At 39.5% G+C, this 14061-nt stretch overlaps 1 protein-coding gene across 4 annotated transcripts in view; it reads right to left on the bottom strand.

The window, feature by feature from the left end:
- Positions 1-14061, bottom strand: part of ABCC9 (ATP binding cassette subfamily C member 9) — a 71431-nt gene that overhangs the window by 22539 nt on the left and 34831 nt on the right. For 2 of the 4 annotated variants that reach the window (XM_048301534.1, XM_048301533.1), the window contains exons 19-27: positions 13832-13904; positions 11836-11941; positions 6735-6773; positions 4776-4877; positions 3305-3389; positions 2729-2809; positions 1649-1786; positions 1036-1161; positions 314-410 (exon numbers count right to left, since the gene is read on the bottom strand). In XM_048301534.1, coding sequence (XP_048157491.1) covers positions 314-410; positions 1036-1161; positions 1649-1786; positions 2729-2809; positions 3305-3389; positions 4776-4877; positions 6735-6773; positions 11836-11941; positions 13832-13904 — 847 coding nt within the window. Of the gene's footprint in view, positions 1-313; positions 411-1035; positions 1162-1648; positions 1787-2728; positions 2810-3304; positions 3390-4775; positions 4878-6734; positions 6774-10176; positions 10216-11835; positions 11942-13831; positions 13905-14061 lie in introns of all 4 variants that reach the window. The other 2 variants (XM_048301532.1, XM_048301535.1) reach the window with 2 other exon arrangements.

The following is a 14061-nucleotide window of genomic DNA, read 5'->3' as shown; positions in this document are numbered from 1 at the left end:
TACCTCAATTTGTTTTCTTTACAATCCTTTCTGTTGTTGTACTTCTATCTAACCCATCAGTAACTCCAGGCATTGTGAGTTAGCAAAGAAGCTAACTTGTTTTGGTACACCCTTATCCCTGCACAATGTTCAGGGAAATATGTGGAGAACCCCTTAAACAAGTCCTGTTGTAAACAGATCAAAATGTTGGACTTTCCACTCTTATTACCAAGTGTTATCAATAGATTTTCACTTTGCTGCTAAGAACTGTCAGCTATAAAAGTGGAAAGACAATGAAATATGGGGTTCATTAAAGTGAAATTGTAAAACAAACCTTCATCTTCATCTTCCAGCTGTGACTTGGATTCTCTGGGGTACATGGCCCTTCTAAGGGTTTTTCTCTCAAGAGTGGTCTGGTCAGCTTCCATATCCTGAAATAGTTAGGTTATCATTAATATTAATTAGTTAATAATAGGTTTTACTGATTTGCGAGATCATTTATTAATTTGAGAGCTTAGCTGTTCACCAATTGTAGTAGTACCTGCAGTAACCTCAAAGAGACTTTATGTGGATCATATAACTCACAGAATGGAAAAATACAGTATTTTTCAATTTAAATGTCAGAAAATTCAGATTTGTCCACATCTTTCCGTCTCTCTTTCTGCCATTTTTTCATTCACTGTCTTCTGGAATAATAAAAACTTCCAAAATAGTCTTTAGAGAATCCTAAATGTTCATGGCAATAACAGAATAAAAGGGTAAGAGATACCACAGGAAGTTTCTGGGTCCAACCCCTGCCCCACCAAAGGATCAATTGTGCACCACATTTCCAAGGGTTATTTGCCTAAGACATCCTTACAAACCATCCATGATGGATATACCACACACTTCCTAGAAAATCTATTCCAGCCCCTAAAACTTCTTACAGGTCATGTGGTTTTGCCCTAAAGTTTAAAACTTCCTTCAGACACAGTTTTGTTTTGTTTTTTTTTTTTTAATTAAACAACAAATATTTCTTTGCAGAAAACTCATGCTTGCCTAAATGCTCCCATTTACCTTTTCCAACTCTTGATCTTGGCGATTCATCAGAGTTTTCCAGTGTTCATATAGCTCAACATCCTTGTTTTGGATGTCCTTTAGTGTCCCTTCTCTAAGCACCATTCCATCCTTCATTGCTATGATCTAGGGGAGAAAGCACCCAGCACTCAGCAACACAGATACCATAATCACTGACCTGGATCCTATGAGACATGTCTCATCATTAATGACAATACCATTATGCAAATTTCTGTCCTCATTTTATTCAATATTTTATTAATAACTTCTTAAGTTTGCTGGCACAGCTCATGAACTGAAACTCCTATAAGTCATGCTTTCCTGCACATGTAAAAAAGCATTGAAAAGAAGGGATAGACATATTTGCAATTTGATCAAAATTCTCCAGGCCTTTCAATTAACAAAAACAAAATCTACTTAAATAATGTAAAAATAAAATAGTTCTTCCACTATAAAATCTGTGTTAGTTAAAGTGGCAGTTAGCCACATGGCATATGGAATAAAGGAAGGACTCTGTTGCAGGGAAAAGTAATAATCCCATTAAATGTTATGGTGTTAACTTCAAGTGTACATTCATCCTTAGCAATTTTTCCCCTGGTACCTCTTCTCTTACCCAATCAGCATGTGGCAGATATTGTAATTTATGTGTGACCAGAACAAGAGTCCTCTTGTCTTCTTGCAGGAACTTCAAAATCCCTTCCTGCATTAAGTGATCACTCAAGTGAATGTCCAGTGCAGAGAATGGGTCATCCTGCAATCACATCAAATTGAAAAATACTAGAACAGGATTCAACAGCGAGGATTATTCCTAAAATAGTATTTATTTTAAAAAAGCATCTGTCTTTACTGATGTTTCATCTCTCTCTAGTGACTAGGACCCAGTCAGAGGGCTGCACTCCAGTGAGCTGGAATCCACTGCTCTTCAGTTCACAACAATGGACTCAGTTTCATTTTTTGTGTCTGGCTGTGTGCAGTGCTGGTCCCTCACTGACAGAGTGCAGGATCACCAGAACTGAAATTTCCCATCCAAATTTGAAAATGCCAGGATCCAAATACAAGCTTGGGCCCAATTTTGATGTGAAACTGGCACAGGAAAATTACATTAGAGTTAGCAACTCTTCTCATTTCCTCCAAACTAAACTACAGACATGCTTGGCCTTCACTTTGAGTGAGTGTGGCTGGAAATAAGGCAACATTCAGATAAGGATATCAGTATGCAAACACTTTTTCTTCAAGAAGTCTCTACTTAATTTTGAAGAGGTTCAAACAGCCCCTTCATGAACCTCCCAAAATTCCTGATATGCCTTGAAATTAATAATAGATAAGGGACAGTCTGTCCAACTCCACAGCACTCTGCAGGAGAGTGCTGAGCCCTCATACTGTTCATTATGGTTCCTTATCAGAAATCCTGCTGATTTCTGTAGGACTCTGCTGATTGTAGGTCACCACTGAGAGCAAGGAGAAGACAATCTGTTCTACTCTTCCAGTGTTAATCTGTGCAGCAATTCCCACCTTCACCAGTCTCCCAGGATGTTTTGATGCTGCCTCTGATGGACGCTTATTTCCTATCTCTATAATTGGGTTTTGGAGTTGAATACAAGTCCCCAGAGGTCTTCTAAACATAAACTAAAGATATGGAATTACAGTTTTATTACTAACTTCCCACACTCCATGTGAAAAAGAAAAATCTTACCAAGAAGACAATGTTGGTGTTCTGGTAGAGTGCTCGAGCTACACAGATTCTCTGTCGTTGGCCTCCACTTAAATTAATCCCCTAATGAGTAAAATGGATCAGAAATAGGCATCTTTGAATAAACATTATGACAGGCCTTTGGAAATGTGTTTTTTAACAATTATAGAGTTCCAATAAAAATAAAAAAAACTTCATTAAAATGCTAGTTCTATTGATAAACAAGCATAATCCTCATATAATATCAGAATAAAAGTTATTGTTCATGGGTGAGTGTAAATTATGAAGAGCTGCTCTGAGCACAGTAGGCTTTTTAGATTGAAAAAATGTAACCAATACCAGCATCAAATTCTGCAAGCAAAATATGGGAGACTCAGGCCAAGAAATCCCATTTGAGAAATAGCTGAAGAAGCAGAAGAGATTTCAACTTCTTTTGTGGCAACCCTTGGTCAATTACAATTATTTACCAGTTTGGCAGCCCAATACAGACTAGAAGTGATGTCACTAGTCTGAGTGACATCAGGGAGTGTCTTCTTAATACAAAGGTCAAGCAGAGATTAAAGCATTCACATTATTTACCCTTTCTCCAATTTCTGTCTGGTCACCAAATGGCAGTAAATCAATATCAGGCTGCAGAGAACAGGCATCTGTAACAGCCTTGTACCTGGAAAAACAACATGGTCATTGCAATTATTTATGCAGCCATTGACTTTACCAACACAAAAACCTCCAGCTAGAGGTCACCACGAAGTGTTTATGGCTCTGGGATGGCTGGATAATTGCAAAAATAAGTAGGGAAAAATGATTATTCAGAACTAATTGTAAATTGTAGGAGCATTGTAAACAAAAAAATGACATATTTATTAGAGATCTTTATTGGCAAGACTGCTTTTTAAAGGTTTAATTATGTAAATTATTGAGTGCATTCTTCCCTGTCATGGAGTTGTTTTGTTGGACTGGAGTATTTGAAGCTCTTTTCCATTGAGTTTTTATTCTTCCCCCTTTAAGTGCCTCTTCATTTTCTTTGGAGTGATATTACAGGACAAAGGATTCTTAAGTTCTTCTGATCTTACCAGAAACAGCAAACCACTTGCAAAAATTTGAAATTTTTTGGGTGAGATTTCTGGGTCTGTGGCAGGTGATCTGCTGATGAGCAGCTGGGATCAGACTATTTGCATGATGAAATTTAGCTTTTCCCCATTGAAGCTAGTGAAACAGGCTGATGGATGCAGTGGCTGAAGAATTTGGTCCCTGAAATTTTGGTGCTTTTCTGGATTTTGAGGCATTTGGTCATGATTAGGTTTTTATCAAGTCAGAATGGAATCATACATCTTAGCACAGACTGAGAGGAACAGGGTGTATTTTTAATAACTGAAAACAGATAGAGTGTTGCCTTTGAAAACATCAGCAATTTGTTTTCTTTAGGTCCAGTCACTTTTTCCACATTTGTTAATTGACCTTTTAGAAGGATGCAAGAAGCAGGTGCTGGATAGGCCCAATACCAGCTGTGCACCTCAGCTTTCACACTCCCTTCTCCTGTATTTCTAAAGGAAGAATTAAGGCCATTCTCTCGAGGCACCCCATCTTCATAAATACTGTTTTTGGGAAGTGGCTGCTTCAGTAACTTGATCACAGCAGGATTAGCACATAAACTCAGTGGAAACATGCCTAGAATCCCTATTTCCAGAGACCTCTGGCAGCCTCAGGCTCCATTAAACAAAAGAAAAACATGTCAGTAGTCTCCAAAGATGAGATACATCTCACCTTGGCAATGACACATATGGATTCAGCTGTGTTCCACAGAGAGCCATGGCCACTGTGGGATTTCTCACAAACATCTTGGACACATGCTCTGGTTAGAGGAGCAGCCTTGAAAGACTAACCAGAAACCTTCCTCTGAGGTGAACAAAGTCAGGTCGGCTAAATCCACCCCAGTTTTAGCATGCACTGACTGATATTTACCAGAATCTACAAAGTTCCTCCAGAAGATGCTAAAAACCCTCTTTAAAAGGAGCTGCCAGGTGTTTTTTGCAAGAAGGTGGATATTTACCTCTGCTTATTAAAGGGGCTGCCAAAGATGATGTTCTCCTCCACAGTGGCATTGAGCAGCCACGGCTTCTGAGCTGCATAAGCCACGGAGTACCTGTTCCTACTGCAGACAGACACAGAGCTTTAGTAAGAATCAAAGCCCTCACACTATGAAATGTCTGATAATCAGATTTTTTAAAGTTAATTTCATGAATGTGGATTTAGAAAAATACAGGGAAACACATAAGCAAAACAAAGTGAAGGGAAGAGTTTTAAATTTGATGTTTTTGTTAGAACAGCACCCGATCTCTCCCCTGATGGCAAATTCTACACTCTAGGTTGTATTCTATTCTACTATAAATGCCTGGTACATACCTCAATCTAGTAACTGCGGTTTAAATCCAAAGGCAAATTATAAATAACAGTAAGAAATATCAAATTCTCACAGGAAAAGTTATTTGGCATTATTTTCTCTAACATCAGAACAGGGAGTGAAAAAGCACTGTTCAAATGGCTTCAGCACACTTGAATTGCTGCTTTCTGAAGTTTTAGATTATTTTATGTGGCCACACATATAAAATACTTTTTTCTCAGTGAATACTTTTTTTCCATTCAGGCTGTTAGATCCTCAATGATACTGGAATAGAGAGCAGTTTAGTACAGATTGGGAAGGAAGCACTGCAGTCTCCCAAGGATTTATTAGACATACTTTAGATGTGTCTAAATGCCTGGTGACATGTGTCAATAGAGGCATGAATGCTCTTTACTTCTGGCTGTTTTGCCAAGGTACAGCAGCAAAAAAGGTCATGCAATTTCAGACATTTTTCTGAGATGCCCAAGGTGAGGTGAGGAAGGAGGTGTGAACTGGTACTGGCTCATGGATCCGAACACTTATCATAGAATCATGGAATGGTTTGGGTTGGAAGGGACTTTAAAGATCATCTCATTCCATCCCCCTGCCATGGGCAGGGACACCTTCCACTATCCCAGGTTGCTCAGAGCCCCATCTGGCCTGGCCTTGGACACTGCCAGGGATGGGGCAGCCACAGCTTCTCTGGGCAACTTGTGCCAGGGCCTCACCACACTTACAATAAAGAATTTTTTTCTAATATCCAATGTAAACCTGCTCTCTGTCAGTGTGAAGCCATTCCTCCTTGTCCTGTCACTCCAGGCCCTTGTAAATGGTCTCTCTCCATCTTTCTTGTTGGCTCCCTACAGGTTCTGGAAGGCCACAATTAGGTTCCTTCTCAGTGTCTTTGATGGTATTGCTTCCAGCAAAGCATTTGCTTAGCTTCATTTGTAAGCGTGTAGGATTTACTACTGAGAGAGGGGATGCCAGGGCAGGAGAAACAGCTGGTTAGAAGCTGTCAGCAACATCCCAAAACTTCCAGGAGTTTTAGCTGTTCATATGCACTCATATGAAATATGTCCTCGAGATTATGGGGCAGCAAATCATTGTGTGGCTCCCAGCCACACCTCTGTGTGCCACTACCTCTCTGTCATTTGTGACATGCTTTTAGTGGAGCTTGTCCTTCTTTTAAACCTGGAGCCAGGGGTGGAGTCCGTGCTTGGCTTCAGCTGGAGCTGAGCTGGCTCCCTCTGTGCCCTGCTCCATCCCATCCCAGGTTAGGCACCATGGGGAACCCAGTACTGGGCAGAAAACTCAAAAACACACTGAAAGAGACAACTAATGATGCCTCATACCTAGAGATCCTGTCTTGCATGACAAGGAGCACACTAAACTCCCACTGAGATTGGCTGGGAGCTCAGCATCTTTCAGAAAAGACAGAGGTAGTGGTTCACTGGCTGGAGAAGTGGGGGATCCACTGGATTTGCACAATCTATCAATTAATCCCACAGCAAACAATTATCAACATGTTAAGGAAACACAGAGATGGCTTAAGAGCACAGAGATGAGGATTTAGGGAGATTCTGAAGAAATTAATGAGTGTTTTATGATACACTAGAAAAGAAGTAATACCTTCTGGATGCTTCAAAAGAAGGTTCAGTTTCATTTACACTGTAAGTTATGGTAAATGACATTTAGTAAGCAGGAAATATAAAGAATAACATTTTGTGCTAGTTTTACATACAGTGAACCTGGAGTTAATGACATACTTTAAAAACTTAACATAAGTTTGGGGTTTTTTTGTTCTTGAAGGGAAAACAAACAAGGTCTAAGCAAAAGCATAACACTTTTCTAAATTTGACAGTTTCATATCTACAAAGCATAGAGGCTAAACAGGCAAATTACATTGTTAGAAAATGTATTAAAAATGAAAATTGTCTCATAAAACCTTTTAGAAATTAAAATATTAATATTGCCTGGCAAGCAGTAAGTTAGCTTCTCCAGACAGTTCTGCCAATGGCCTGCAGAAGTTGGTGACTAATGACAAATTTCCCCTGGAGTAAAGAAAAACTTTGCAGCTACACTGTAGGATCAGAACAGATTTTTAATCTCTTTGTAGCACTAAGGTTGCATAAAGCTGTGCACAGCACTACAACATGTAGATTTTCCTTGTCATCCTCCACTTCTTAAGGATCATATCCCTAAGAAATGCATTCTGAAGAGCATTCAAATGGCAGCAATGACATAAATGATTTTGCAGCTCCCTCTATTTGTTAATTGATTTATTAGCAGTGCCAAGGGCCTGGAATGGCAGGGAAAGCAGTTTTGGACCAGCAGTGATGCTCATTCCAGGCATGGTGATGCATGTTTTGCAAAGTGCAAAACTTAAAAGAGATCATACCAGGTAAATAGAAACAGGCATTGGAAGAGGGTGGAAAACTCATGCTATGACATGATTTTCCTGACTTTAAATAAACGGCCATGAACAAACAAATCCTCTTCTCTCAGGCCTATGAATACTCCAGATGAAACTCTCTAATACTGAGACAGAAATGACTGCTTGACTGCTGGGATACCAGTAAATGCAGCAGCACTCAGTAGCAGGATATCCAAGTCTAGAAAGGGCATAAAAATTCTAATAGCAAGCAGAGTCCTTGTAATGCCAGACTCATGTATTAAGCATCTTCCCAAAATGCCAGAACTGAGACATGTTGTTTTCTGTGCTGCACATCACCTCTCTGAGGACTTGGATAATTCAGGCCTCCTAAAATGCACACTCTGTGTTTTCTTCGTGCACCAATTGTGAGAGGAGGTGCTGCATCAGAGGGGAATAAGTCTCAGAAGTGTCAGAGAGCCACACATTGAGGCTCAAAACAGAGAGCCCCTCACTTGAGTGATCTCTCATTCAGCAGAAGCTTCCGGTCTTCTCTACCATGGAAAAAAGTTACAAGAAATCAAAAGATGGAGTCTAAGGAGAGATTGAAAAGGAGCTTGGATTGAAGGCAAACAAGAAGAAGAAACCCTAAATTTGCTCCATTCAAGACCCCCAAACTTTTATCAGGAGAGCACTGCAGTGGTAGAGAAGGAGAAAATGCTTTCAGGTATAAGTTTGGGAGCACCTTCTGAACTACAAGTTAACAAAAACCGGGCACAAGCCTTGCAAGACTCTTTGCAATTCCATACCAGATTTAGCATGCTTGCCATTATAACCAAACAGAGTTTCTCAATGGGCAAGGACTAATTTTAGGATCTTGGTTTCTTAAACCCTTTTTCCTTGGTTAGAAATTTCATTCCCGGTTTAGCTTGACAAACAGACTTTGATTCTCCCAAATTATGAATGAGATTTCTGTGAGAACCCACATTCACCAATAATCCCATGAATAAACACAGAGAAGACCTTTCGTGAGCTGGGGCCTTCCCAAACAAGGGGATTAAGTATTTGGTTTTATACTTTATTACCCTGCTGAATCTGAGAGAGTGATGTGATTGCAGGGCATGGGAGTGGGCTGAAATTGAAGCTCCTGAGATTTCTAAAAATGGTATTTTATTTGCCTGAGGGGATTAGCATTTATTTCCTCTACTTCATTTATTTATTGAAATGTGGCTATTTATACTGATTTTTAGCTGTACTATAAAGTATACATATTGCCCAAAATGGGGTGTGGTAAGTTCGAGTCTGAAATGGTAGGAAGGGCCAAACTAATTAGTCATTTTTATAGGATTTTGAATACATAAGATGGAAAAAAACAAACAAAAAATCAATTTAAATCAAGGGTTTAAGGAAAAGTAAAAAAGACACCCTGTTGAGGTTTAGACACTTTTATGGTAACTCATAATGTTTTAAAATAGACTAAAGGATCTCTAATCAGGCCCTGATTCACTCACCCTACAAAGTAAAAAGGAAGGAGAATAAAGGTGTACGAAATCTCTGAGATAATCTTGTAACCACAGAATGAGCCATTTCCTCTGCTAATATAGGCTGGAAATTGAGGCAAGATGAGGACCAAGCATTTACACATATTCCATCTAGGAGTTGAGAGAGATTTAGGCCTGTCCCTGCAACCAGAACTGGTAGTTCTGCTGATTTTGGCAACTGAGATTTATGTGGATGATCATTTATCCCTCCAGTGCCCATTATGTCCTTCAGTGCCTTCTGTGAGCTCCTGTGGTTGTAATCTTTGGGTGAGCACTGCACTTGGCAGTCCTTCTGAGGGGAGCACTGGCCTTTCCTAATTTTTGTCACATCCTTCTGGATACTTGAGGACAGAATAGGTGATTTGTGAGGATCTATTTAATAGTTCTTGTGTTTTCTGAGCTTTTCACTTAGTATACAACAAGCTGTTTGCACAGAAACCATTAAAATGTACAAAAACCGTGTAGCAAGTGAAGGGTTTCCACTTAGCCCCTCTTGGCTTGTCAGTCTGAGAAGATGGTTCTGACTGTTTGGCTTGATGTGCCTGAGGGGAACACCTCTCTGCATAATTCCAAAAAATTAATAAGAAATAATAATAAATAACTCAGATCTGAAACAGGCTTGGCTGAATGACTGCACCCCAACAGCCCCATGCATCAGTGTCCAACAAGCCTCTCAAGCTGATTGCTCACTAGGAAAACAAAAACCCAGTTCCATGTCTAAGGATGTCACATTTCTGGGGCATGTCTCATATAAGTGGGAAAAACTGAGACCCAGCCCACAAGATTTGCCCCAGCCAAGATCTTTTACAGAAAGATACGCTGCCATGCTTTATTTCCCTGAGATGCCAAAGCAGTGACAACCCTGGCAGCAGGACACACGGCTCTCACTGCAGTCAGCCTCCACAGCAACAGGGTATTTGAATCCCAATGATGCCTTGCAGGATTGTCCCAGTATAACTGGGGCTGCAGTCTTATCCATGCTTACAGTTACTGTGCTGTTACAGCTGAATTTGTAAAGGAATTCACTTAGCCTGCATTTCATCCCTGGATCAGTAGCTGCGTTAGTCATGCATGGAGAATCACAGGGAAAGGGACTTAAAAGAGTAAATAGGACCTTTATTATGGTTTTGCAAAACACAGGATCCACTTAGTTAAATACCTGAAGTATCCTTCTGTATTCATCTGTCTGCCAGGTAGTCTGAAATTACCAGCAAAACATAACCATGTTTGCATCAGCTATATCACAATTATAGTGTGCAATGAAAAAAATGTCTGAGGTGTTTGCTAAACCTTGTGTTGTGGTTTAGCAAACAAAACCACTACACCCTGAGTTGCCTGGTGATCTGGTGGTGTACAGACTGCTAATCAACTGACAGCATGGTCCTATCTCTTGAACAATACTAAACTTCAACTTTTATTTTTTCACAATTCGTAATTGTGAAACATTTCATAAGCTGTACCTATTATGTTTCTAAGACTTCTCATTTTTCTAATCTCTCCAAGGTTCCATATCTTTATCTAGGAAATATCTGAGTCTTTCTCAAATACATCTTTCAAAACAATTATGAGAATCATTTCAAGGTACATTCTGCTTACTCCTGTTATTTTTTTTAAACTACTCAGAAAAACAATGCCTGATTGTGGTATGAAAACCTCCATTACATGTCTCAAAGAAATTAACTGTGGTAGGTCACATATTCTTCTTCCTTCAGAGCTTAAATTCATATATAATTAAACTAAATTTAGTCTAGCCTTGGCTTCAACTGTACCTGCTACTCCAGTGAGATCATATGTTTAGAATAGCAGAAAATGAAATAAAGCTAGACAGCAAAAATGCCATGGATACTATCACAGGAAAAGCAAAAAAAAAATACAGTTTACAACATTGCTGTAAGAAAAATATGACAAAGGAGGTTACTAGTCAAGGGACAGGGCAACAAAATATTGGTCTCTGTGACAAAATTCCCTCTTTTCTCAGCAAAAAAGCTGATTGAGAGGATTTTGGCTTGGTAGTTTTAAGGAAAGAGAACTGATCTTTAAAACCAAAGAACAAGTCTTGGGGTTACAGCACATCACTTCCACTGTCTCTGTCCTGCCTAGGCTTGAAGAGTGCTTGCTGCCCCACTCTAGTTTCTGTAGGAAGTTCTCATTCACTGGTTCCTGAATCCAAGGCCTGACCTCATGGGCAGTTCTCCTTTTAGAAACAGCTTTTTACCAGCCTTTACTCTTAAGGTGTTTGGTGTTCTCAGGCTTTTTGAGTGTATTACTGTGAAGAGTGACACTGTTCCGTAGGTGGGGATTGTGCAGATACCAGGGAAGGAGAAAAGCATTGCTCACATGTAATTACATTTTTTTTTTTCTGCCAGCAGCAGCATTTCTGAGTGGGAAATACATCCCTTCCTTTAGGCTGGCACCCTACACATCCCACTAGGCTGGAGAAGCTCCAGCCTGTCACACTTTCACTGCTGGGTACAGGAACAACATGACAATGCTGACTTCAATTATAGTGAGTACTGAAGCCTATTTGATAAAAGGAATAGCCCATGCTTTCTATCCAGGCCATTTGCAGGCCAGTATATTAGATATTAATCACCAGACTGGTCTCCTTCCCTTCCTGGGGCACCCTGCTCTGCCTGCTCTGAACATGACAAAACAGTGAAAAATCTTTCCTGAGTTTGCAGGTGATGCATTCCAGAGAGGATCTGGATGGTGGTAATCACTCAACATGCAGTTCTGAGGGATGAAGTTTACATTTCTCACAGCAAATCTCAGCCTCCTCCTTAAATGAATACAGCAATTAATAGCTATATAAACATACTTGCTCCAGTGAACTTTTCCCTCCAGGGTCTGCATCTCTCCCAATATAGCAAGGAGAAGTGAAGACTTGCCACAGCCAACTTGGCCCACAATCATTGTCATCTGACCTATGATAATAGTAAAAACAACAGAACACAGTTTAAAAAGAGAAAAAAACCCAGTTATACTCCAGTTCACAAGGCCCAGCTAGATTCAGCTCTAGAGCACTTGAACTGATTCATTACTTTTTTTTAGCATCCACTACATAAATGGGCAATATTGCCTATATTCATCTGTGGAAACATTAATGGATTGCAATAACACACTAATCTCCAAAAGAATGAGACTTTTGCTCTTACCTATATTAAAATTTGTTTTATGGGACTGTGTTACTCTGTGAAAGTTATTTAGGGTCAAATGATATATGCTGAGGAGTGATTATTCAGTCTGAAGTTTCATGAAAATTTGGACCAATCTAACAAATGAACTGAAATGAATTTGGGCCAATCTAATAAATGAGCTGAAAGAAGACCCATAACTCTTCTCTGCTTTGCTGTACTTCTCCTTCCCCCCACAGAGACACTTTCCTACCTCCAGTCCTACTCTGCAGTGACAACGGTGCTTCTCAGATCTTCCCATAAACTGATTGAATTCACTAACTGAGCTGGCCAGTGCATTTCATAGACTCACAGAACGTGTTGGAAGGGACCTCATGGATCACCTCATTCCATTCCCCTGCCACGGGCAGGGACACCTTCCACTATCCCAGCTTGCTCAGAGCCCCATCCAAACTGGCCTTGGACACTGCCAGGGATCCAGGGGCAGTCACAGCTTTTTTGGGCAACCTGTGCCAGGGCCTCCCCACCCTCACAGCGAAGATTTCTTTCCTCATATCCAATCTAAACCTGCTCTCTGTCAGTGCGAAGCCATTCCCCCTTGCCCTGTCACTCCAGGCCCTTGTAAAGAGTCTCTCTCCATCTTTCTTGTAGCCCCTGTTTAGGTACTGGAAAATTTCCAGTTAAGCTTCTCTCCAGCTGGGAAGCCAAAGATCTTATTCCTTCCATAGGAGGCAAACTCTGGCTCACCCAGCCTCTGAACCCATGGCCTCAGACTGTAAACTCCTTGGAGCAAAGATATTTTCCTGGTGACATTCAATGCTACATGGAAACAAATCACACAGGCTTGGAGATTACTAAATTACCATGTGACAGCAACCTAAAGTAATACTCTATTTTAAAACAAAGCCCTTGATAGGAGATCAAAATAAAGCATAAGGATATTCAATGATATGAAATGCCAACAGATGGTGTTATGAATTCTACAGCATTAACAACAAAAATGATAAATAAAATTATTTTTGTTATTAATAATAATAGAAAAAGTTAGTTGCTACTTTTCACATTTTTATGCAAGTCTTCCAAAACAAACGAGCATTTTGTAAACCTGTGGATTTCCTAGCCAAAGACATTGAGGATGCAAGGAATTACAGAAACTCAGCTTGACAAAGAGAAATTCATTGAGAGACAAAATAATTGAGGACTTATTGACAGAAAAACTGCATTTTCTGAATGAAAATGATTGTGAACTGGGAGACTATAATGTTGATAAATGGCAGGAAAATTATAATACATGAGTGTTGCTGAAAAATAATATTCTGAGTTAGATGGACCCTTGGTTTGAATGAGTCTGGAGTCCTCCCTCTTTCTTTTTTTTTCAATTTTCTAGTAAAAATAATAACTAATTTTTGGCAGCCATTTTTTCATGTTTATTCTTACTCTTGACTCAGTTTGGGCTATTATAGAACTATATAAATTACATAGATATGTTAAAGCCATATAATTTATCTAATTATATTGCTATATGTACAATACAGGGCATGACCTTGCATGCACTTTTACCATCAATTTTTTTCTTATAAAATTCTCAGTGTGTAGCTTTGTGCATTTCAGACTGAATAAATGGAATTAATAACAATCTGACATTATATATTTCATGTTGAAGGTGTGCTTTCATCCTACCTGTTGGGATTCTAATGTTTATGTTGGACAGTGTAGCTAAACCACTTCCCCATGAAAAGTATCCATTGGTCACCTGCAAAACAATTACCACGAAACAGATATTCAAACACTGGAGGGGAAAAAAATAGAATGATTAGTTTAGATTTAAAATGCATTTATAAATACCTGTGATTAATAGACACGGTGTGGTATGGTTGTACATACACAGAAGAAAACCAAGCCAAGTTTGT

Source organism: Corvus hawaiiensis, chromosome 4, assembly GCF_020740725.1.
Source record: "Corvus hawaiiensis isolate bCorHaw1 chromosome 4, bCorHaw1.pri.cur, whole genome shotgun sequence".
NCBI classification, from domain to species: domain Eukaryota; kingdom Metazoa; phylum Chordata; class Aves; order Passeriformes; family Corvidae; genus Corvus; species Corvus hawaiiensis.
The sequence above is the reverse complement of the archived record's forward strand: the minus strand, read 5'-3'. Positions and strand labels throughout refer to the sequence as shown.